The sequence below is a fragment of the Notolabrus celidotus genome, chromosome 13 (assembly GCF_009762535.1).
Source record: "Notolabrus celidotus isolate fNotCel1 chromosome 13, fNotCel1.pri, whole genome shotgun sequence".
NCBI lineage: Eukaryota > Metazoa > Chordata > Actinopteri > Labriformes > Labridae > Notolabrus > Notolabrus celidotus.
This window is the reverse complement of record NC_048284.1, coordinates 11,968,898-11,993,376: the sequence shown is the minus strand read 5'-3', so window position 1 is coordinate 11,993,376 and position 24,479 is coordinate 11,968,898. Positions and strand designations below refer to the sequence as shown.

Below are 24,479 nucleotides of genomic sequence, written 5' to 3'. Positions count from 1 at the left end.
AAAGGACACAAAGAGATGTGGGCCCATTGCAGGCCTATAGCTTAGGTCTCTATGTATCATTCTGGCTGAGTTGTCCATATTCACATACCATCCTGCCATCTATCATTTAGCCACAGCAGTCACCTGATGCAGCAGTGTTCACTGGTCAAAACTGACAAGCTTCTGTCATAGGGTTGTAAAAAAAAAAAAAAAGCGCATTTGGATTAGGGGTGCACCGATCCGGTCCTGATATCGGATATCAGCCTCAAAAAGCTAGATCGGATATTGGTGACAAAGGGCCGATATATAGTGCCGATCCATATGGCAGTTCTATTCATCTCAATTCTATGCTTTTCTGTGTTTACAATTGCTATGTGCATCTCCTACGTCATTTTATTTATTTCATATTTTATTTAAAAAAGGACCATGCATATTAATTAACACTTCTGTAAATATGCCAGAGTTAGCCAAAAGGCTAGTTTACATCCGTAGTCCCTTTCCAGAAAGGTTAAAAAGGCTCCCTAAAAAGATCAAGATTAAACAAAGATAAAACAAGATCAGAATAAGAAGGTAGACTTAGAAACCAAAACACAAACAAACAAAAAGAGAAGAAAAGAAAAGTACAAATAGAACCCTAACGATTGAAAATGACTAAAAGCTACATAAGGACATAATGTGACAGACTTTGAGAAAGTGTCCATGGACATAAAATACATGGAGCAAGACAATCAGGAAGCAGCAATGAGGAAATGTTAAAGAAGACACATGCTGCCGGTCTGTGCATTTTTGCGAGGTGGAGCATGATGGAGGATAGCTACAGAGGCTCTGCAGTTTAGGTGCATGTCACTCTTCTTTTGCTAGCAACTCCACCAGAAACTTGCAACATGTGCAGCGGTAATGTTTCGACGGATGGCATTTGCGTCTGCTGTAGCCTACTGCAAAGAAGTAAGAAACCTTCTATTGATGGATTCAAAGTGTGAAAAAACGGACATTATTGGATTGAATTGTTCCGGATCCTTGAAATTAAGGAATTCCAGCCTCTGGTTTAGCACTTGGAGCCCAGGTACAGTTCACCATCAAGTCAGAAAAGCCTGAAGTTGCCAAAACATGATTCTATCCTCACATTGAGGAATAGAGATTGTTAAATCAATACCAGGATCGGATCGGCTAGTATCCGTATCGGCAGATACCAAAGCCCAGGTATCGATATCGGTATGGGGACCTAAAAAGTAGGATCGGTGCATCCCTAATTTGGATATTGAAGGACCTCACTGGAGGAATATAAAACCATGTTGTTACAACACTCATGCACTGTCTGCAACCTCTCAGGAGCAAAAAGGATTTTCTGGATAGCATTATACATCCTAATTCAGTTCCAGCCGGTGTATAAACAAGGCTTTGGATTAGCAAGAAGATCAAGTTTGCATTATTCTGACATCATGCATACACTGTGCATCATAAATCTAACAGACGACAACAAAAGAAGACTTTTTGGTTTGGTTTGCACGTGTGCACACTCATCAGAAGCTCCAGAAAGGTGAGAATAATCTGTGTTAGTGTGTGTAAATTTAGCTCAGTCCGGAGATTAGTGTAGGCTGGTCAGGCATCCCACGAGGGGACAGCTGAGCACCTCAGTGTGACGCAGCGATCTGGGAGATCAGACGTCACATGCAGGGAGACAGGCAGACAGGATAAGTGTGGGAAGCCACAGGACGGCAAGGGTCAAAGGGATCACACGTGCATGTGCACATATGCAAAACACAAACGGGCCTTAGAAAAGTACAGCAAACTACAAAACTACAAAGTCAACAGACTGCTAATTCCTTGGCTGCGTGACAAATAGAAACATGCACAAACGTAAGTAGCTTGTCAGCCGATGTTATCACTGTAGCAGGAATAAGTGACGATGGATCCTTGGGTGGACAAAATGTAAGAGAACTTGATGGTTAAAAAAAACAAAACCCAAAGAGTGAAAGGGAACAGCTGAAGCATGAATATGAAAGCCTAACGGCACATGCTTTCAAGCTTATCTTCATCCCGTCAAAGCCAAATACCAGGAAAGAGAAGAGGAGACTACATGTTTGCGATCCCTTTAATGCTGTCCTTTGGCCAGTACAAGGCCATTGACAACTTCTGCTCAGGAAATTGGCACCATTTTCTCTCCCGTGGTGCCATGCTGTTGTCATTGCAGCCCTGGCCCTCTTGCTGGGACTTAGAGCCTGGGAGCTGAGCTGACCCTAGCAGTTTCACTGAGAAGACCAAATCAAATCAAGGGACAGCTTTGGGTTGCGTTGGAGTCAGCAGAAGTGAGAGGACACCGTGACAGTGCACAGTCACGGTGATGCAGTCAAGAGCACATGGGTCCATAGCATCACTGGTCCCCGGCACGAGCAACTTTTTTTTTGGTAAGAAGGTCATGAGCAAGCCAGACCAGAGAGCGGGAACTCTGAGTGTTCACGTACATTAAGAAACACTACTTTTGTTCCTTCCTTAAAAATCAAGACAATACTTGAAGTACATGTGCACCTGCCTTAAGTAAAGACAGGGTACAAACTGAAAAATTCACCTACATTAAATTCTATATTATTGGAAAATTAGGATCAAATCACATCAGTCAAGACTCTTTAAAATAGTTATCCCTCTCTTCAGCCAAATTTTAGAAAATACAGAAAACTGCATTTGTAGCAGTCGAAAAAAAGACTGCTGATGCTGACTAATGTTGAGAGAAACATTGAAAGGTCAGGACTATGTGGCAGACAATAAAATCAGATACAGTAAGACCAAGCAAGAGGGGGAAAAAGCTGACCTTTCCCTCAGCAACCTTCTCTACCCTCCTTTAATATCTTGTCAGATTCAGGATCTGACAAGATATTAAATCAAATTCAATTAAAGAAAAGCGCTGCCTCGTGCTGATAGAAAAGCAAGAAGGTAAAATTGAGATGAATAGTGCCCGAGTGCTCTGCAGTGTGACTGAAAGGGCAATGGGACAGGACCTTCAGGGGAGTCTGAACTGTTAGAAAGTAGAGCAAGCATGTGATCAAACTTTAATCAGTATCTGATAATAGTATTTAACTTGTTATCTCTGGCTCTAATGCAAAGCATTTGTTCTCCATGTGTTTTTGTGCACTTTAATACCTAGGTAAACAGAAGAATTTTGATAATCTTGTTATTCATTAAGTTATATTTTATCCTACAGTGTGATACCTCGACAGCTGTTGAGAACAATGGCAATATTTTACCGACTTAATGTCAAACATTTCTAGAAATTAGAGGTAAAATGTTGAAAACGTGTGTATAATGGATTGAAACTTGAATTTCAAGGTCCAGTATTAATGCTTGGATGATCATGATCTACTGTATCCTACTGTATACAGATGATATGATACATTCACAAATAAAATCATTGTACGGAGACTTACAGTCATTTCCAATAATGCAGAGGATGAAAGAGACTCTGAAATTCAAATTTTGCAGCTTAAACCATAGACTATATAAAATACGGACGTAGTATCCGTGACGTCACCCATCTGTTTCTGAAGCGCTGTTTTGAGGCCAATCGTCGGCGGCCGCCATACTGCTGCTGTCGAGCTAGTGTGAGGTAAAGAGGCGGGCTTTGAGCCTCCTAGCCAACAGCTACAGTGTTCCCGCCTGTTAGTCAAGTCAGCTGTGCCTCTCACTGGAAGACTTGTAATGTCATTATCTTTGAAAGTACCACGTTAGAAAAAAAATCACCCCCCGTACAGTGAGTGCCGATCGAGTAATGATCTATCCAGACTACACTCGTCTTTTGTACCAGGCTGTAAACATGTTTACTTCTGCTGTAAAGATTGGCTTTTTTGAATTGGTGTGTATGTGGTTTCCGGTACTTCTGAAGCCAGCCTCAAGCGGATCCTCGATGAACTGCAGTTTTTAGCACTTCCGCATTGGACTCATATTTTTAGACCGAAGGTTGCCGCTTGGCTTAAACTAAAAAAATGTTTACAAACAGAGTCAAAGTTGTGATGCCATATGACCTCATGGGGAAATGATCATGCCATGCTGCAACCAAGTGGCAACCTCCAGCCGTGAGAATTGAAGCCAATGCTGAAGTGTTTCTCGAGTGTCCGCTCGGAGCTGGTAAGTACCGGATACCACTTACACACCAATTCAAAAAAGCAGAAATGAACATGGTTACAGCCTGGTAGAAGAAACGAGTGAAGTCTGGATAGCTCAATTCTTGAGTGGCACACACTGTACGGGGGGTGAATTTTTTCATAACGCGACGATTTCAATGATATTAAGATCCCGATTTTTCGATTATGAGAGGCACAGCTGACTTGACTGACAGGAGGGAACACTGTAGCTGTTGGCTAGGAGGCTCGAAGCCCACCTCTTTACCTCACACTAGCTTGATTGGCTTCAGGAACAGATGGGTGACGTCACGGATACTACGTCTATTATTTATGGCTTAAATACATCGGTAGCAAGGCTGCAACTAATAAGTAATTTGATACCTGAATAGTCATCGATCATTGATATACGGACAAAAATAAACTTCATAATTCATATGAAGTTTATCTAATGTGCTTTCCCTCTAGATGCTCGTGCATTACCGACGTGCTCCCGTGATAAACAAAGTCTGATTTTATGAATCCTGCAGACATCCATTTTCTTTGCAGCATTGACGGTGAGATGTTCCATGGCTTATGGGGTTTTAAGACATGATACTGCTGCATCTGCTGCCAACATATGGCCATGTTTTGTTTACCTGTCACTCCCTGTCACTGTTTTGCATGTACAACTCTCCGAGGAGATAAATGCAAGATGGCTCAGTCTTCAGTTCAACCCTGGAAAACAATATTATGTCCCCTCACAGCATGACAATTCAATTTTTCATGCTGCCTTTCGCATTTTTTCCGCTTTTACCAATCCTTATATAATGTTAAACCTCATTAAACAATCAAACATCATAGGCTGAGCTGAATCAGAGTGGCTTAATGTGTCATATAGAAAAGTCTTTGGCAGATCCTGGACTGAGGAGTTTAATTCTGCGTCTGTAAAGTTCCACCCACAAGTGTGCAGGTATCTCTGTCTGATCCTCGACTACAAACTCTTCTCATAGCATAAAGAATCTGCACAGTATCAAAGGCCACAAGAACAGGCGAGTCCACCTGGGTCTGAGGAATAAGCAGACATGAGTGTTATGCAATATATCCTCTCAAAGGATGGATTAGCACACCAAAGCCATTTCCACTAAGCACATTTAGTGGGAAGACTTTAACGCAGTGAATGGGTCATGTACTCTCAATCCTGTGCAGGGCTTCTTAAGTCAGGAGGCCAGGTAAGGAGAAAGCCAATGAAGATGCTCACGAAAAGAAACGTGTGAAGGTAGTGACGAGCACATTGGAGGGAGTGAGGAAGAGGAGGAAGAGGAGGTGGGGGATTGTGGTGTAAGGGAAGGAATTAGAAAGACATTATAACGAGACCAGGAAGCAGTGTTAGGTGAGACGGAGGGAAACTTGTCCTCAGGTCTTATATTGAAGGGAAATGGTGCTGCATTCTACCCCGTCTTAAATGTAACAATATTTTCTTTATTAAAGCTGGGGTTGGTTGTCAGATGTAGATACACTTATTGTTATACTGGTTAAAATGATCTTTATGTCCTGATGGCAATAAATACATAATGTGTTCCTAAAAAAGAGTGAAAAAAATCTGCTATCTACAGCCGGAGTAAAGCTGGGAAAACACCAACCATTTGAGTGTGTGTGTGTGTGTGTGTGTGTGTGTGTGTGTGTGTGGGGGGGGGGGGGGGGGGTTGTTTTTGAGGAGTTCTGAGGGGAGGGGGGAGGGGTTAGACGGAGTCATGAGGAAATGCTACTTTCAAATTCATGCTATTTTTCCGAGACTACCAACCCCAGCTTTAAGTATGAACCATAGGCTTTATAAATAATGGATGTAGAGGTGGGCGGTAAACTGGTGTCATTACCGTCACTGGTATAATATGTTGCCACAAAATGGATTTTGCAATACCGTAATTACTGCAGTAAAGCGTTGTTATGCATAATTTGGGCCAAGTAGTTGTATGTGGGAGATTTATTTCTCCCAACATAGTGAGAGATCACCTTTTTGCTTTGCAACAGCCATTCTTAAAAGTAAACAAACACGCATACACCTTTGAGGCCGTTGACTCCGAGTCAGTGATGTTGCTTACTAAAAGGAAGTAAACATTTACCGGCGTGCAGAAAGCGAAACAGCCAAAACACCGCTGAGAGGGGATACTGTTATCAGAAACCCAATGAGCAAAGTTAAGTTACCAAACCAGATGGGGAGACTGGCTTGGAAAAACTGGTGCCGAAAAAAGGAAATACCTCTTCCGTTATTTGGAACTGGTTTGGCTTTAAACCGTCTGACACAGAGCAAACTACTGTTATTTGCAAGATGGGCCATCGTGCTGTGTCAGCCAAAGGCAGTAACACCAGTAATTTGTTTCATCACCTCCGAACCATGCATGTCTGTGAGTATGAGGAAGCTACGAGAGCTAAAAGTGCCCGTGGTTTTGCTGCAGCCGGCAGCTCCGCAACAGGAGCATGCCCGAAAGCCCTATATCAGCCTCACAATACACAATGTTGCTAATGACTGGAATCTGCGCAGCACATGCCTCCAAACATCATTTTCCCCCGACGAGCACACTGGCGAAATAATTGCAAAATGGCTAAAGAAAGCACTGTCTGCCTGGGGCTTAGACGAGGCTCATCTGGTGTGCATGACGACGGACAGTGGTGCAAACATGGTTAGAGCACTGCAGCTCAACAGGTGGTGCAGGCTACCCTGTTTTGGACACAGGCTGCGCATCGCTATAGATAAGTGTCTATGGTCAAACCTCAAAGCCTAATGCCTACTAGCTACTCTTTCAATAGCACATTGTGGCCAAGGCCTTTTTCTTACACATTAGTAGACATTTTCCACCTGCTAGGATGTGTACACTTATAACACAGAACAAACATTTCCAGAATCATGTTTTGAAAAGACTACCCCATTTCATGTTGGAAAACCGTGATATAATGCCGTTATCGCAATATAAAGGAAAAATACCGTGATATAAATTTTAGGTCATATCGCCCACCCCTAAATGAACGTAGTATCCGTGATGTCACCCATCTGTTTCTGAAGCACTGTTTTGAAGCCAATCGTCGGCAGGAGCCATATTGTAAATGCTGAACGCAACCTAACAGCTGATGAGCCAGTGTGAGGAAAAGAGGTGGGCTTTGAGCCTCCTAGCCAACAGCTACAGTGCTCCCACCTGTCAGTCAAGCCAGTCATGTTAGGTCAGTAAAATTCACCCCTTGTACAGTGTGTGCTGATTTGAGCCATTTTTTTTTAACCAGGCTGTAAACATGTTTATTATTGCTGCAAATATTGTCTTTTTTTGAATGGGTGTGTATGTGGTTTCCGGTGTTTCTGCAGCAAGCCGCAAGCGGAAGCTCAATGAACTGCACTTCATAACACTTCTGCATGGGCTTCATATTCTGAGACTGGAGGTTGCCGCTTGGTTTGAACAGACATTTAGTTACTCAGTCATCAAGTATCCCAATTCTCTCTGCTCATTTAAAAAAAAAAGACGTTCCACATCAGTGCTGGTTTATTCAAAGACCCTCTACCAGGAATACCAACTGATTTATTTATAAAGCTTTGCCAAGAAACAACTTTTAAGGCATAGGAGCGTCACACATCACACATGAGAAATGAGCTGGATGCGTTCATCTAAGAGAGTAATTAATTCCCTCTGATCTGGGAAGATCAGCCACATTGAAGGGAAAGTTTGAAGTCTGGAAGTCAAGCATTTTCAGAAACAAAAACACATGAGAGATGCAATGACTTACAAATCCAATTAAAGTTTCTGCCACACTTATTTACTGAATCATAACTTCTGGAGAGAAATCTTTGAATGTTCATGGTCTAGTCTTAATAATACAACTCTAAAGTGCTGATCAGTTTGCACTTAAGCTACATGAGGAGGAGTTCATTGTGAACAGGCAAACAGGTGCTGGTGTCCTGGGATCATTGGTGTCTGTTGGATTGAGTCTGTGCACAGTTTAAGCCTTCATGAAGAGCCTGGATCTGGCCTCAAAAGAGAAAACAAACAGAAAGAAGACCAGAAAGAGAGCCCACATCACACCAATTTTAAAGTCTCTGTATTGGCTTCCAGTACTTTTAGAATAGATTTTAAGATTATTTTATTGGTTTTAAATCTCTTAATGGTCTTGGCCCTTCTTATTTATCAGATTTGCTTTTATCATGAGCCCGTGAGAGCCATCAGGTCTTTAGGTAGTGGACTTTTAATTGTACCAAAAGTAAGATCAAAGATCCATGGTGAGGCAGCTTTTTATTATCATGGCCCACGCCTGTGGAGCACCCTACCTGAAGATCTGAGGGCTGCACAGAGCATAAACATCTTTAAAAGCAAACTCAAGACCTACCTTATAAGTCCTGCTTTTAACTGAGTTTCATTTTTATTCTTAACAGTTTTATTTATTTATTTACTTATTATGTAGTTCAAATTTTAGTCACTTTTATTCTACTTTATTTATTTATGTACTTATTTTATTATTTTAATTATATCATCTTTTTTTCTTTAAATGGTTTAATATTTTGAGTTGAGTTTTAACATCTTATTCTACCTCCATCGTTCCTCATTAAGACATCATGAGAGCGTTTCCTCAGTTCATTCAGCAACTTCTTTTCCATCTTTTATTTATTTATTTTATTTTTACGTTTTTATTACTATTGTTGCATATATTGTGTTCTTAATCTTAGGTTTTCTGGGGTGGGTTTCGGGTGGGATCTTTTCCTTAATTTATTCTATTTCAGGTAGTTTTTATGTACAGCACTTTGTGTTACAATGTCATTGTATGAAAAGCGCTTTATAAATAAAGTCTGATTGATTGACTCTTTAGGCGATAAACCACCTCAGAGACTTGTGGGCATAGAAGTAAGGTGTGTGAAGTCATTCTGCCTTCAATCCGAGCGTCTCATCGGTCACTTAGAAAGAGTTTCAGGCACAGCAAAACTGCAAATTCATGACCACAAAGTCTTATGACTTTATAAGGTTAGATATTTTTAGTAACAAGGAAAACATCCCCCCTTGAGACTGTCACTTTATGTTCTACTTTCTCTCACAAAGTCTACGCTCATGAAGAAGGAGACACTGTGTACTCCAGCTGTTAGTAACTACTACTTACTGGAGCAAAATGACACCTGCCTGCGTGTTATGAGGCAGCAATTTAGGAAAGTTATGCCGGGAACATACAGCTAGAAACACATTAGCTAAACTGTGGAGAAAATATTTTAGAGGAATGAAAATATGTTTTTTTTAAACCGACGTTTTTCACAATGTCTGCTCTATTTGAATCAAACCTATACTTTAAACTTCCTTACATAAGGGAGGAGAAAGGAGACATCACTTTGCTTAAATACGCTGCATTTACTCCTTCTGCAGTGTTACAGTGCTTTCATCATTCTAAGCATATAGTTCAATATGCAAGCAAATAAATAACGCAGCTATCAGTTGACAGGATCCTGACAGACAATTTTCCCGAAACCTTTGCTGCAGCCAACATTTCATGTCAACATCCTGACAGATATTGTCAAGCCTGTCTCAGCTGTTCAGCTCTCACAGAGAATGAATGGACTCCTAGTGACTAGCTGCTCAGTCTGTTCAGCATTGGGTTGTCAAAAGAAGCGTTGATCTATTCTGATGCATGTCCCGTTGGGAGTTCTCTGCAGCATCACATGTACAGGTACATAAAAAGACGAAAAACTTACTGCTTTCATCTATTTTTGATTTTTTTTTTTTTTGAGGTGAAATGACAAGGTCAACAGCTCTGTTGAGATAACGACATAAAAATAGAATTAGGACATTTGAGGGCAAATTTCTTTCAATACTACTATTTTTACCTGACTGATCAGTTTATTTTTAGCCTTTAAAGAACTATTATTCAAGCAAATAGACTTCAAATGTTGGTCTATGTTGTAAGATAAAGGTTGTTTGTTCCGGGAAAACTGTCCAAGGAACAGAGCGTTAACATCAATCCCATCAACGCAATGATTAATCACCTTTAGCCTGTTTAAAAAACACAGTTACAAACAGAGTGGTCGTGTAAAGACAACAACAGAACAAAAGATAACATGAGAAGTCGATCTTTAGAAAACTAATAAGCAATACATCAACTGGTTCCAGCTATTTCAGTGTATGCATGTTTGCTGCTCTTGTAATTTGATGCTATTATTATTTGTCTGTAGTCTTGATCAGCTGATTTGAAAGAAGCTGTTGATGATCACACGCTGGGCTCACACCGAGAAGCCATTTAACATGACATTTCAAATATTCCAACATTTAACATTAAATTTAAAATTTAATCAGCAGTGAATTCATCATTAGGTCTGTTAGGGACGCTGGTTTGGCTTATTGTGCCTCATGTGTAGAGGCTAAAGTCCTCAAATACCTCTTTTCAACCACGAGAACCGGGTTGTATTTTCGGGCTGGTGCTTGCGCTGGTTGAAGTTGCGAACCAACACGGCACCAGTTTGTTTTTCTGCCCACCGGGGCCCGTGGAAGAGGCACGTCATGAAGTCAGATTTATGTGACCGCTTTTCCAAGCAGCGCTAGCGCAAACTTTCACTCACAGCAACAACGATGGCCAAACAACGACAGCTTGTCTCCTCAACCAACACGATTGGTTTGTGTCTTTGATCATGGCAACCCCGCCCCTGACGTAAGTGGTTCTCGGTTCTAGACCGGCAAAGAGTTGGAGCCACTCTTGAACAGGTTTTCCCGGCCGGGAGCCACTCAACTCATACCCCTTTAAGCCTGAGGCAGTTTCAGGGCCGTTTCGGAGCCGATGCTCAATTGAGAACCGTTTTTTTCGTGTTTCGTCTTTGAGTGAACCGGCCAAACGGGTGCCGTATTGGTTTGCAAGTTCAACCAGCTCCGAAACAGCGCGAGTACCAGCCCGAAAATACAACCCGGTTCACATTGGTCGAGAAGAGGTACCACAGTCAAAACATGAAAAAACAGTTCTCAATTGAGTGCCGGCTCCGAACCGGCCCTGAAACTGCCTCGGTCAAAAAGGGGTAAAAGTGGCGGCTCCACTATTACTCAAGCGAGCCGGATCCTCCCCTGGTGGTGTAGCTTTCAGCAGAGTGTAAGCTCCTTGGTGGATGGCTGCGTTATATGTCAAAAAATCTGTCTGGGGAGCAGTCAAACTTTAACAAATAAATACACGTGGTACAAATGTTTCTCACATCCGTATGCTGTGGTGATATATTGTTAGTACTTGACTGTTTTGTGTTCAAGGCCTCTCTTTCCTGAAAAGTTTCTTTTTCGTTAATTATTTGAGTTTAAAAAACAGGGTTTTACGTCCGGGTTTCCTTTGATTCACAGCCGCCGTAGAAGGAAACTACGGCGGCTGTGTCTTGTGACGCTACGCTGTAGGGCAGAGCTCGTTACAGTGGCTTCACAGGCTCTGGCTGCACAATGGCTGCGCCCAGGAGCGGGATTTTTTGGCTTCAGAACCGTACAACGGGAAGAGGCGGAGCAACGCTGTCCATTCTTATTTACAGTCTATGGTTTAACTGCATCCCCTGACCCATTCCCCACTCTCTTCCCTCTTATAGTTTCATTCATCGTCCTGTCCTCTGAATAAAGACATCAAAAGCACAAGAAAATATAAACATTGGAGCTATTTTACTGTACTTTCATGGTGTTTTAAAGAAAGCAGATGTAGCTTTTGATATCAGTGACTGAAAATTAAACTCTAGCTCTGTGAAGTTTTCTTGGCGCCGTTGGCCTAGCGGTTTCAGCGTGTGCCCCACATACAGAGGCTATATAGTCCTTGTTGCAGCGGTCACATTGACTCCCGGCCTCGACCATTTGCTGCATGTCTTCCCCCCGCTCTCTACGCCCTTCATTTCCTGGCTCTATCTCAAGCTTCCCATCTAATAAAAATGTGAAAATGCCCCAAAAAATATAACTTGAAGAAGAAAAGCTCAGTTAAGTTTTCAATTAAAATATGATATTGGGAAACCTCTGAAAACAGAATCATTGATAATAAAAGTCGAAGCCATAATAACAACTATTTGGAAATACCACATCTCAATCTAACAGGCCCACATACTGTAAATAATCATTTAGCAAAATAATTAAAGGTCGATCCAGTTGAAATGAATACAAAAAAAACATCTCACATTTTGATTTACATATGTATATATCATACTGTATGTCACAAACGTGTGCTGACATGATTATGAGATATGGTTATTAGCATTTCTGCTAAGCAACAAAGCTCTACGAAAAGCACAGAATACAAAGTAGTTCACTCCCCTCTGTGAAAAAATGGCCGTGTGAGACAGAACAAAAGGAGCTTGGCTCTGCATACATACACCTTGCTCCCTTTGAAGCTGTTACCTTGTAATTATCTTTTACCCAGGATGACAGGGAATGAGACACAGGGAGGAGGATGGACCTTCATCAGAGATTGTACTACAAACCTTGGACCTAAAAAGCCTTTTAATTATCTGAAGAACATCCTGAGAGGGGCAAGAACGGGGCGAGAGCTGAGCTTCACCACAACACAAGATGTTTTTATCCGTAATAACCTGTAGCGCCATGAGGGCTGTTTTTTTGTTTACCGTGTGTAAACAAACCCTGTTATCCAGGCCGCGCGGCGTTGCAGCTCCTTGAATAAACAATAGTCTTCAACATGTCTGCCCTTTTCTCAACAGTGATCTGCCAGCTTAAGATCTATCCTTTCCTTTACTCTACTAGAGCACGTATTGGGCCGAGTCCAAAAGACACATAAGTTCAGAGGCTGGCTTACATTAGAATGATCACAGGACACTTGGGTCCATACATCACCAGGAATAATGGCCAAACTTAAGGATGCTGGCATGAGTATTGATCTTGGCAGACCTATACTCCTACACGCTGAGTTCATGTTGCGATTTTTTATGCGCGTGTGTGTGTGAGTGTGTGTGTGTTTGTGGGGGGGGCTCTTTCATAGCTTGAGTGGAGCGAATTTACGTGAGAGGACACTCATCACTAATAACGACAAGTACTCAATGACGGGACGGATATTTAAAAGGACAGGAATGTCTAGGGACACGACTGCGTTTACTGCTGAGTGTGTCGCTTTTCAAGACAAGGAAAGGTCACCCAAATGTATTGACAAAGCTCTTTCAGAATTGAATATTAAAAAGGCTTGAGTGGAGTTTTTCCTGTTCTTAAGAGGAATGGAAAAAGTAAAGCACAAACTCTTGGGTAAATTTGAGTTTGTGTTGGAGTATATAATGCAAAAAGCAATCTCTTTTCAACTCTGTTCAATAGCACTGGGATGGAAAATGACGCGAGTAAGTGAACAGATCTGTCAGAACTTGACAGAATTTATTAGTCTGTGTGATATTCACCACTCTCAGGATCCCCAAATTATGCATAGGGAAGACGAATGGTGGATTCTGAATATCTCAAAGCTTCAGTTTATTGCTTTCTTTGAAATCTAGAGTGGAAGTGGAGATGATGGTTATCATTTTCATTATTGTTCTGGTATTTTTCAAACAGATGCATTTGTATTCAACCTGAGCAAAGTGTGTACATTCTCGGTTTCAGGGGAGTCATCCCAGAAATATGTTTCTAACTAGCTTTACAGTAAAGTTCAAAACACAAAGCTATGAGGTAAATCTGGGGTTGGTAATCAGATTTAGATACACTTTTTCAAATGTATTTGATGGTAATACAGGCAAAAAAAAGTGATGATGAAATACATAGAATACTACAGCTTAAGAAGATGTGTTATCTTTTAAGTAAATCAATCAGGAGGATCCAGATACAAAGACATGCACTGGTGCAATACTTATAACCACTATAACTGGGAATTTGAGTTTATCTTTTTATTTCTCAGTTTGTTTTTGTATCATAATTATTGTTTATTTTTATAATTGTTGTTTTTTACCTCTTACTTTTTAGATATTAACCTATTTATTGTATTGTTTTTTCACTATTATTTATTTTCTTATTTATTTATATTTTATTTGAAATTATTTTCATTAATGTTTTTTTTCATTCATTCATTCATTCACTTATTTTGTTTTCTTATTAAAAAAAACATCACTTGAGCAAACCTGAGTCCATCATGAAACTATTTTTGTTTTTTGTAATGTAATTCTTCATGTTTCATTATCATGTCTATGAATGTAAAGGAGAATTTGTTATTTTATGTATTGGTTTATTTTTTGTTTACAATGTTTATTATGTAAACATTTGCTTGTTAGTCTACAGTTTTTTAACTAGCTATTATTGTTACTGCATTTACTTTTCAATCAATCAATCAATCAATCAATCAATCAATCAATCAATCAATCAATCAATCTTTATGATCTTTGAAAGATTAAAAAAAAAATGGGATTATAGAAACGTGTGTACTTAAATAGGCAGAACAAGTTCACTTCTCCTATCTGCTAAATCAGAGCCTCAGTAGCTTTAACCTCCTCCACACTGCACTGATCATAACAAAGATGCTCGAGGAAATTTCACTGCTTGGACCGAATTCAAGTGGGCAGAGTTAAATGACATCTCTGCTGCGCTCCAGTCACTCTCTGTAGGGACTCATCCACTCTCCCCTCAGCTGCCTTATGGGATGCTGACACAGCACCTTGCTCCATCTGACCAACAGCTACACCCACTAGAGGAGAAAACGCAACCTGTGTGCAATCTCCACTGGTGCCAGCAGCACTGCTACACACTGAGGGGGAATATTCATACACATGGAGGGCAATGGACATCGACATTGCTCAACTGGTATTTGTACTGGAAAAATGGCCTTAGGTGGAGATCATTGGAGGACACACTGATGTGGTACAACTAGGACAAGTTGGAAGGCTTAATGGTGTTTAACCAGAACCAGAGAGTGTGCAGTTTAGTAGTGAAGTAACAGCAACACAACAGAGGCTGTACCGTAAAAATTAAAAAAGATATTACTTGGATATTTGCAATCAGCTCATCCTTGGTGAGAAGGATTGAGGAGATCAATTATGTATCATTAAAGAACAGATGTATTAAAATCTAGGAGAAGTGGAGCATAACAAGTGTTTTAATACATTCTTATTAGGGGTATAACGATTCTTTTAACAACGATTTGATTCGATTCACGATTCGTTGTTGCCGATACGATTAAAGGACGATATTGGTTCATTTAGAACGATACGATCAAAAACGATTCAGTGACTTGAAATCGATTCAGTAACTTTTCAGCCAAAAATTTCCACCAGTGTGACTGTGAAATAAATACCTTGATACTGGACAGTTTTAGATTCCTGTTGTTTCTTGTAAGAAAATCAGGTATAAATTCATTATGGATATGTTGTGTTGCTGTGGTACTTTACTTGACCTTTACATATCCAACAAACAGCGAGCGACTTATTTAGAACATCTCCGCTTTTTGCAAAAGCCAAAGTGTTTCCACACACTGGACCGCAATGGTCATCATCATCAATCTTTATTTGTATAGCGCCAAATCACAACAAACGTTATCTCAAGATGCTTTTACAAACATAGGAGGTCTAGACCACTCTATGTCAAATTATGAACAGAGACCCAACTTCAAGACAGGATAAGACTCAGTCTGACCCCACCTTAATCAATCATGAGCATTGCACCTCGCAATATTTAGCTAGTTAAAGTGGTAAGGAAAAACTTTCTTTTAACAGGCAGAAACCTCGGGCAGAACCAGACTCATGTTAGACAGCCATCATGCCTCGACCGAGTTGGGTCTTGAAAGAGGGATAGAGGGGAGTAAGAGAGGGAAGTGATAGGGATGAGACGAGATGAGAATGGTGGCTTGATAATTTCTCGCTCGCCGGCTTCTCCTCTGCCATCCGCCATGCTATGTTTTTTTGTTGTCTGCTGGCGCGTGGGGATGACATCACAGACAGGCAGCCTGAATTGAATAACGTTTAACGTCTTTATCATTAAAAGTGCAAAAAAACCACATCCACATAGTCTTAAATCCAATGCGTTATTTCCTAGTATCGGTACAATCGATTTATAACTAGGGATGCACCGATCCTACTTTTTAGGTCCCAATATCGATCCTACTTTTTAGGTCCCAATATCGATACCTGGGCTTTGGTATCTGCCGATACCGATACTAGCCAACCCGTCGAAACATTAGCGTTGCACATGCTGCAAGTTTACGGCAGAGTTTTTAGCAAAAGAAGTGTGACATGCACCTAAGCTGCAGAGCCTTGTAGTTATCCTCCATCATGCTCCATCCGATCTAGCTTTTTGAGTCCGATCTGGCCGATATCCGATACCAGGATCGGTGCATCCCTATTTATTACTTTTTAAAACGATGTTAGATCATATAATTGTCCGGAAGGCCAACTTGCCGAGCACAGATCGATGTAGTCGGATCATAGGAATATAAAATTGATACATCGATGCCGTGGATGAATGTTACACCCCTAATTATTGTCATAAAGATACCCAAGAAACTCTACTTTTGCTTAATCAGTGACCTACTTCTAGATAATCAAGAATAACAACAGGGAATTAAAAATCCTAAAACTAGGAGGTTACTCCATTCAATTATTTGAATCTATAAAATATATGTTTCTTTTGAAAAACACAATATTGACACTCTTAAATGTTGGTTAGTAGACTGTTAGGACTCCACATTGCGATTTCTCCCTACATCCTCATCCATGTCCTCTTACCTCGCTGTTGTGTCCTCTGAGGTTGAAGTTGACTCTCTGCGGGGTGGGCCGGTCCCGTCGACAGTGGCTGGACGTGAACGTAACCCCGACAACCCCTCTCCCGTTGCCGGTAGCGAGCCAGCCCTCCTCGTAGTAGCGCTTCCTACACACTGGCTTCTCCTTCTCGCTCTTGGGCACGCGGCCCTTCCAGGACAGGCACAGGATGTTGGAGTCGCTGCAGAGGACCGGACCATGCTCCACGGCGGCGAACATCCCTGCAGCACTCTACACAGCCCGTGGGTATAAAACCAAAAATGAAATGTCACCCAGAGGGAGGTCGGAGGTTTTTCAGAGGGGTCGGTACCTTTACGAGCGCCTCTCCTCCGCTGAGGTTACTGGTTCTGTGTCAGATGAGAGACAACGGTGCATAGTTCTTGCGTTTTCCCTCGGTTAACTGGTTATTCGCAGTAATAAAAGGTGAAAAACTTGAGGTCACAAAACGGTGGGTTTTAACATTGCTGGACTGAAGGTGTTATATAGCCAATGGGCTGCATACACAACTAAAAGGCACTCATTCAAGTCATTTTGATGCTTTTGATCTGTGAACTACCTCGTTGATGCTGAATCAATGACAAGGCAACAGATGAGAGTATCGGAAAATATTTAGAAATCCTTTTTTTGTGGCAGATCCAAGACTCGCTCGCTCCAGTTGATCAAAACAGAAACATCCGTGAAACCAAAAAAGCTTTATCTTGTAAACTCATCAACAGGCAAGGCATCCATTTCCATCAAACTATCAAACCGGGTCAGGGCTTCCTTCCAGTTGATGCGAGAAACGTTTACTGTCCAGTTCAGTGTATCAGTCCTGGGCTCCGCGTCCTCCTCATACGACCCCGGCCGTCTGTGTGAGAGGAGGAGCAGGGACTCCTCTCCATCAGCTGTGAGCCAGCAGGAGAGCGGCTTCTCCCGGTAACGTCATCACGTCAGCCTGTCTGCCTTTTCAACCCACTGCGAGGATCCCATGGAGGACTGCTGGATGATAATAAAAATGGAAAAGAGAGGATGTCATTGTCACGCAGAAACTGACCACTATGAAATAAACATGTTTTCTTTAAATGAGGATATTAAGGCGGAGGATCTCACGACACAAAGCTCTCAATGCCACCCACAGCCGTGAATTTAAATATTAATAAGAGAGCCTAAAATTACCTCTCACTGAGCCATCACTTCAGGACTATGCTGCTCAGCGGAAGGATATTTAACTAATTGTTGAATTATTGAAAAGAACCATATATCAAGATTAAATAAATCATCTAACACCGTTTTATTATGCTAAACTGATTTAGACAACCGGCCACCCAAGGTTACCTTTGAATAATAACCCAAAAAAGACAACCTAAGAGAGGTAATTTAACATTTCGTCATCAAATAATTGAAGAAATAATGTTTTCTCATGGAATCGAGCGAGGTCGGCTGAGGCAGACCTGTAGATACCGACGGACCGTTTGATTCGTGATGCTGTCACTGATAATAAAATGAGACAAAATGAACAATTTGGATAAAAATCAACATTTAGATTACAGTGTCACCAAAATACTGAAATGATCTGTACTCCAGTTTAAAGAAGACAGACAGAAAGAGGTGCATCACATATTTAAACTCATCCTCCATCAGAACAAATGTACCTACATCAATGTTGAGTTACATTAAATTTAATTAAAACCAGTCTGATGAAAAAGAAAGATCCAGAGACACTAGCAGGTCTCAGAATCTGCTGAAGCCCGAGAGATGTTGCACAAAAACCGAATCACTGTGAGCCGCCTGCTAGCTCCGACTAGCTTCCTCCTGGATGTTGGATAGAGATCCAGAGCTGTGTGGGCTCCATGGATCAAACTAGGATTAAGCTTTCCTCCTTTTTCTCTTTGTGGAGTAATGCTGAGCAGAGATGCCTGCTAACGCTTGTCCCTGCCTGTGTTGTCTCATACAGATTAACAGCCCGTGTTAGCTGACCGGCTAACCGACCAGCTAACTAGCTGAACCCGAACGCTCCTGATCGGATCCGGATCCAGGCTCCGTCCATCCGCCGCTGGCACTTGTCGCTACAGCTAACAGCTAGCTAACATTTTATCCTTACGTTGTTTTTTTTCAATATTCGCTTCTAGCTGTTTTAAATAACCCCATGTCGATGACATAATGGACCAACGGGCAGAAAAACATCCAACCTGTCGTCAACAAAGCCGGAGAGCCCTGAATGAGCAGCGATAGTTACCTCGTCTCTGATCTGCTGCTTCTCCCTCCGCCTGCAGCCTGACTCTGAACCAGGGCCCCGACAGCTGCGTCACGTGACGGACACGTGATCAGACCAATTACATCTTCTCAGCTCACATCAATAAAGAGAAGAAGAGTTGTTTGCGGTGGATCTATGTTCCTTCTGCAATAACGAAGAGGAAACTCTGGAACATCTATTTCATATGTCCTATCTCTCAGTCTGTTTGGTCAGATATAAAATATTGGGTTTCATTAAAAATAACTATTGTTCCATCTTTTGAATTACATTATATTGTTAATTACATGGATGATTGGATATTTCAGTTTCAGATATTATGAATATTATTTCATTACTGGGTAAATACTTATATCTACGGAAGAGGATTAGGGCCACTGGAAAAAAAAAATAAGGCCAATTTTTTATTATTAATATTATTATTCTGAGAAAAACGTTTGAATTCTAAGACTAATTTTGACTTTAATCTCAGAATTCTAACTTTTTTCTAAGAATTCTGACTTTTTTCTCATAATTCGGACTTTTTTTTCTCATAATTCGGACTTTTCACTCAGAATAATAATAATCAAAAAAATGTTCGACCATAATTTATTATTTCAAGTGGCCCTAATCCTTTTCAATACATATCCATTGTGCAAAGTGGAGAAAATATAAGCCTTCCATTCCTGGTTTTATAAATTAAAAATCAGGAAATCAAATATATTTTGTGATCCCTGAAATGTATTTTGAGATCTGAAATGTATTTTGTGATCTCTGAAATATATTTTGTGACTCTGAAATGTATTTTGTGATCTGAAATATATTTTGTGACTCTGAAATGTATTTTGTGATCTCTGAAATGTATTTTGTGACTCTGAAATGTATTTTATGACTCTGAAATGTATTTTGTGATCTCTGAAATGTATTTTATGATCTCTGAAATATATTTTGTGACTCTGAAATGTATTTTGTGATCTCTGAAATTTATTTTGTGATCTCTGAAATGTATTTTGTGGCTCTGAAATGTATTTTGTGATCTGTAAAATGTATTTTTGTTCTGTGAAATATATTTCGCCCCTTTGAAATATTTATTACTATTGGCCTTCAGGGCCACCGTAGTCCTGCATGCAGTTACTCCAGTTTAAAATATTACGCACAGAATCAGAGTGTTACCAATAGGCAAAACAAACTTATTGTGAGTTCTAATTATTCATGTATTCAATTGCCATTAAAGCTGTTACTGAAGTGTGTTATTTGTACATGATTGCGACATAACAAATATATTGAATGTATGTATTCTGATAAATCTGTTTATGGTGAAAATGGTCCAGTATTTCATAGTTACAGTTAATTAAATCTTTAAACAATCTGTGGATGAAACACATCAGTCATTTACCTTCCAGTGCACACGAGGGCAGCACTGAATCTTCATTTTCCCTTGATTCCCACCTTCTCAAAAACATGGCTGCCTCCGTGTCTCTCAGACGTGAATTATGTTCTCTGGCAAGGATATTCACCGGAGTCTCTCATTCGGTACATTATCTAACCTTTTATATATTTTAATAACACGCATGAACGATTGACTACCGTGACTGTTTAAGTTTGGGATTAATCATCAGAAAACGTACCCATTGGATGACTGAAGGCAGTTGTAGCACGATGGTTGTCCTGTAAATGTCATTTCCTAATGTTTATATATTCTTTACTATTCATTTACAGGGATTGAGAGCTCTAGGTGCTTGTTCAGCTCATCGGAAATGTAATATTATCAGGTATGCAACTGTTTTTTCTTCTTTCTAACAATTTTACCACACTGCCCGTTTTCACTTGAACCTTTTAAGATTCTGGAAATTGACTGTTCTAAGTTATCAATGATAACACAGGCAGAAATGTTTATTTATTTGTTATTTATCCATCTGCAGGTCTCATCTCCCGCTGACATCCAGCACTTCCTTCCACACAGCAGCAGTGTTTTTATCAGCACCTTCATCAGTAAGTCATCAGTACAGATCTTATTAATAGTCTTAAGGTGCATTTCGACCAAGCGTTTCGGGGTCTTTTAGCCCCCAGAACTACTTTCCCTGTAACTAAAAGGTTCCTGTGCCCCAATTGTTGTCTGCGTTTCGACCGCGAGCTGAAGTCCCGGGTAGATTGTGCAAATCAGACCAGTGATGTATGGAGAAAAAAAAATAATATTAAATAATATTTTGAAATCTTAATAAAAAACTAAACTAGTATGCATTCCCAGGAACTCCCTCTGTGTTTCAACAACTGTGTAAACTCCACAAAACACAGTTACATTCAACTGAAAGTCCCAGGACCTTTGAAAAGTGCTACCCCCCAAAACAGGGGCTTTTCAGTGGGGAGATTATCTACCCCTGAACTAAATTTAGATCCTGGTTCCTCCGGGGTAAAGTTCCAGCGGTCGAAAAACGCCTTTACCTGCTTTTTTTAACTGCCTAGAATAAAAAAAACACACAAACTCATGTGCTTGTGTCTGCTTACATTTGTTTCCTGTCAGATCACTGTCACAGAGGAGCCAGATACACTGTTTCAGAGGGTGTCACTGCTGGTCAAATGTCATGACAAGGCAGTGTTGGACAGCTATGAATTCTTCGCCACAATGGCAGCCAAGGAACTGGGCATCACCATCAACAAAGTGTGGGTACTTATGGAGGAGAGCTACCGTTAAGTAATAATGCTACATCATAAATCACCTTTATTCACTGTCAATATATATTTTTTATTTCGATTCTACAGTTTTGAACCTACCAAGGACATTGAAAGGCTTACACTCCTGAAGTCAGTTCATATCTTCAAAAAGCACAGAGTCCAGTATGAAATGAGGACACACTACCGCTGCATTGAGGTAAAGTCTGATCCTGGCTACCTAGACTTTAAAAGTGTCTTCTTATAGTTTTCAAAAGGCAACAAATTGTAACCTTAAACGTGTTACTCATAGAATTTATTGGATTGGGATTAATGTTGTAGCCTCTGAATTTTTACATGAAATCGTTGATTTTAGTAGGAACTAGAAACATCCATATGTATCGAATAGAATATTTTGGGGACCCCCTGCCCCTTTTTTTTACTCCTATTTTCTTTTCTTTTATAATTTATTTTTTATTGAAATTTTGCATTGAATATTTCCATGGTATATACATCATCTCTACATTCTCCACATAAGCTTTAAAATAATAATTCAAAATCACAAATATACCAACAGAATTAAATAACATAACAGAAACTAAAAGGAAACTATTTACAAAAAGGGAGTAGTCTTTTCTTTACTTAAAATATACTATAAAACTAAAAAGGAGTGAAAATAAAATTTGGTCTGTGGAGGGTTACAAAATAAACCCATTTCCTCCAGTTAGCAGTGAACCGCTCTGACCTGTGATTAACAAGTGCTGTAGTCTTTTCCATGTGGTTGTAACTGTCCATCCATCCATTTAGAGTTGTGCTCTCATGTGTCAACCATTTCCTGGTTAACGCCTTTTTAGTCGCAACCAGCAGAATGTTCATTAGCTACTAGCCTTTTTTCAACCAATCTTGAGGTATAATCCCAAAATACAACATCTTGATCTCAAGAGGCAGCACATCTTCAAAAATATCTTGTAGGGCATTGTGTACATCTCTCCAGTAGTCATTGATAATAAGGCAGTCCCACATAACATGGTAGTGGTTTGCATTCTGGCTACAGCAGTTCCACCAACATGTGTGGGGATTTCCATCATAGTGGAATTTCTGAGAGGGTTTCCTCCTATTTTCAAATGATTGAAATGAAAAACATGACATTGGCATGTGCCTTTTAAAATGTTTGATCTATTGTACACCGTTTAATCTGTGCCCCTTCTAAACTTCACCACTGTAAGACTTATATGTTGGAAGATATTAAACCTCAAAATGGCTTCATGCAAAAGATGTTTTTACTGGGTGTAAAAATAATAATGTTCAGCCAAAATATATAAAATGTATTTTGTCTTGGGTACCAAAACCAATATCGTCACCCTATTAAAATAAAGGCCTAAGTAATTTTTTGACAAAAATGAGTTTTTGGCCTAAATCATCTCTTGATGATTCTGTCCAACTCTGGTAAAATCGCCTTAATCCTTAGTTGAAAGGATTATGCTCTTTATGCCTTATAGGACAATGGCCTATGTCAAGAGGGTGACTTAGGCCATTTTATTCTTGTCCTAAATCAGCATTTTTGATTCTATAGGATAAAATGCCTGACTTGGGCAATTTAACAAGCTTTCATGATGGCAGCTGCTTCAAGAAGCAACATAATCTATAGTGCAGAAGAAGCTCTAAACATGATTCTTGAATCAGTTTCTACCAGTGAGTGATAAAGTTTACTATCAACCTGACAGTTGTCAAAACTGGATGTTGGAAATGGGTTAAGTTCAATAAAAACACAGCAAAGAAGACCCGTAGAAGTGAGGAAAGGGACTGCCTCCTGACCAATTTGATTTACCTGACATTTGTTTAATTTAACTCAGGGTCATTTCAGTTTTGAGTTTGCACTATGGAATGAAAGGGCAGTTTAAGCCGGGTTTAAAGTTGCCTAAGTCACACTAGAATGTTTGAAGATTGGCCTAAGGCACTTTATTATTTAATGTTACATAATGGACACACAACGTTCTATGTATGTTGACAGTCATCCATTGTCAAGGCCTTTTTGATTGAAATAATGAATAAATATCATATGCTCTGCATTTGGTAAGGTTTTTTGTGTTTTCCCAAAAACTTAAAAAAATGACTTAGGCCATTATTTTAATAGGGTGACGATATAATAAATAACTAATTTGAAACAGAACTACCCATATACTTGAACAAACAGTGGTTTGTGGTGCTTGGATCACGACTCTTGTCCTTGTTTGGTAGCTGTCTCATTTAACAGGCTCCACAGCACGGGTGTACATCGAATACGTCCAGAGGAACCTCCCTGAAGGTGTAGCCATGGAGGTGACAAAGGTAATACACCAGCAGCAGTCCCACCATCTGCTTAATTTATCTCTGTATTCAAGTACCCTGAGTATATGTCTCTCTCTATTACATTGGTTAATCCTCAGACTGCCATGGAGAAGGTTCCAGATCACATCCTTGAACCCATGTGGAAAGAGAACCCTGCTGATGACAAGCCCAGCCAGTGATCATCAGATGGACTCGGACATGAGTGATTATATGGGATAAATGCTGTGTAGAAATGCTATATTCACATGTGGCTGTCACTTGGGTTAGTGTTTTTGGCATTTAATGTTATGTCACCATCTTATTTAGCAGTTTTATCTGTTTAACCCTATGGCTGTGAAATTTAAACAAAAACAAACTGTAAATGTTTTTTTTTTTTTCAATAAATACACTCAATGACAACTCTAACTCACATTTTTTTCTGTTATTAAGCCAGAATTGAAGTTCAAAGTTCCTCTACTAAATACTTAAACGTTTCTATGGGGCTGTTTCCAGTAACATGGAATTTTTTCTCATTATGAACATGTTTCTTTCAAAGGAC

General features: G+C 40.1%; 2 protein-coding genes across 6 annotated transcripts in view; one reads left to right on the top strand and one right to left on the bottom strand.

Annotated features, from left to right (window-relative positions):
• tulp4a (TUB like protein 4a) overlaps positions 1–19,099 on the bottom strand; it is a 44,683-nt gene extending 25,584 nt beyond the window's left edge. The window contains exons 1-4 of one of the 5 annotated variants that reach the window (XM_034699438.1): positions 18,391–18,888; positions 17,312–17,733; positions 17,066–17,155; positions 16,723–16,986 (exon numbers count right to left, since the gene is read on the bottom strand). In XM_034699438.1, the coding sequence (XP_034555329.1) occupies positions 16,723–16,974 (252 nt within the window). In that variant the 5' untranslated portion in view covers positions 16,975–16,986; positions 17,066–17,155; positions 17,312–17,733; positions 18,391–18,888. Of the gene's footprint in view, positions 1–16,722; positions 17,734–18,390; positions 18,889–18,923 lie in introns of those variants that run through there. The other 4 variants (XM_034699441.1, XM_034699436.1, XM_034699440.1 and 1 more) reach the window with 4 other exon arrangements.
• A 1,268-nt stretch (positions 19,100–20,367) lies between these two features.
• mrps10 (mitochondrial ribosomal protein S10) lies at positions 20,368–24,346 on the top strand. Its single transcript, XM_034700218.1, has 7 exons — positions 20,368–20,497; positions 20,684–20,736; positions 20,887–20,956; positions 21,486–21,625; positions 21,725–21,833; positions 23,852–23,941; positions 24,040–24,346. Exons 1-7 carry the CDS (start codon positions 20,426–20,428, stop codon positions 24,118–24,120), a joined length of 615 nt encoding a protein of 204 aa, XP_034556109.1. The 5' UTR covers positions 20,368–20,425; the 3' UTR covers positions 24,121–24,346.
• Positions 24,347–24,479: the final 133 nt, after the last annotated feature.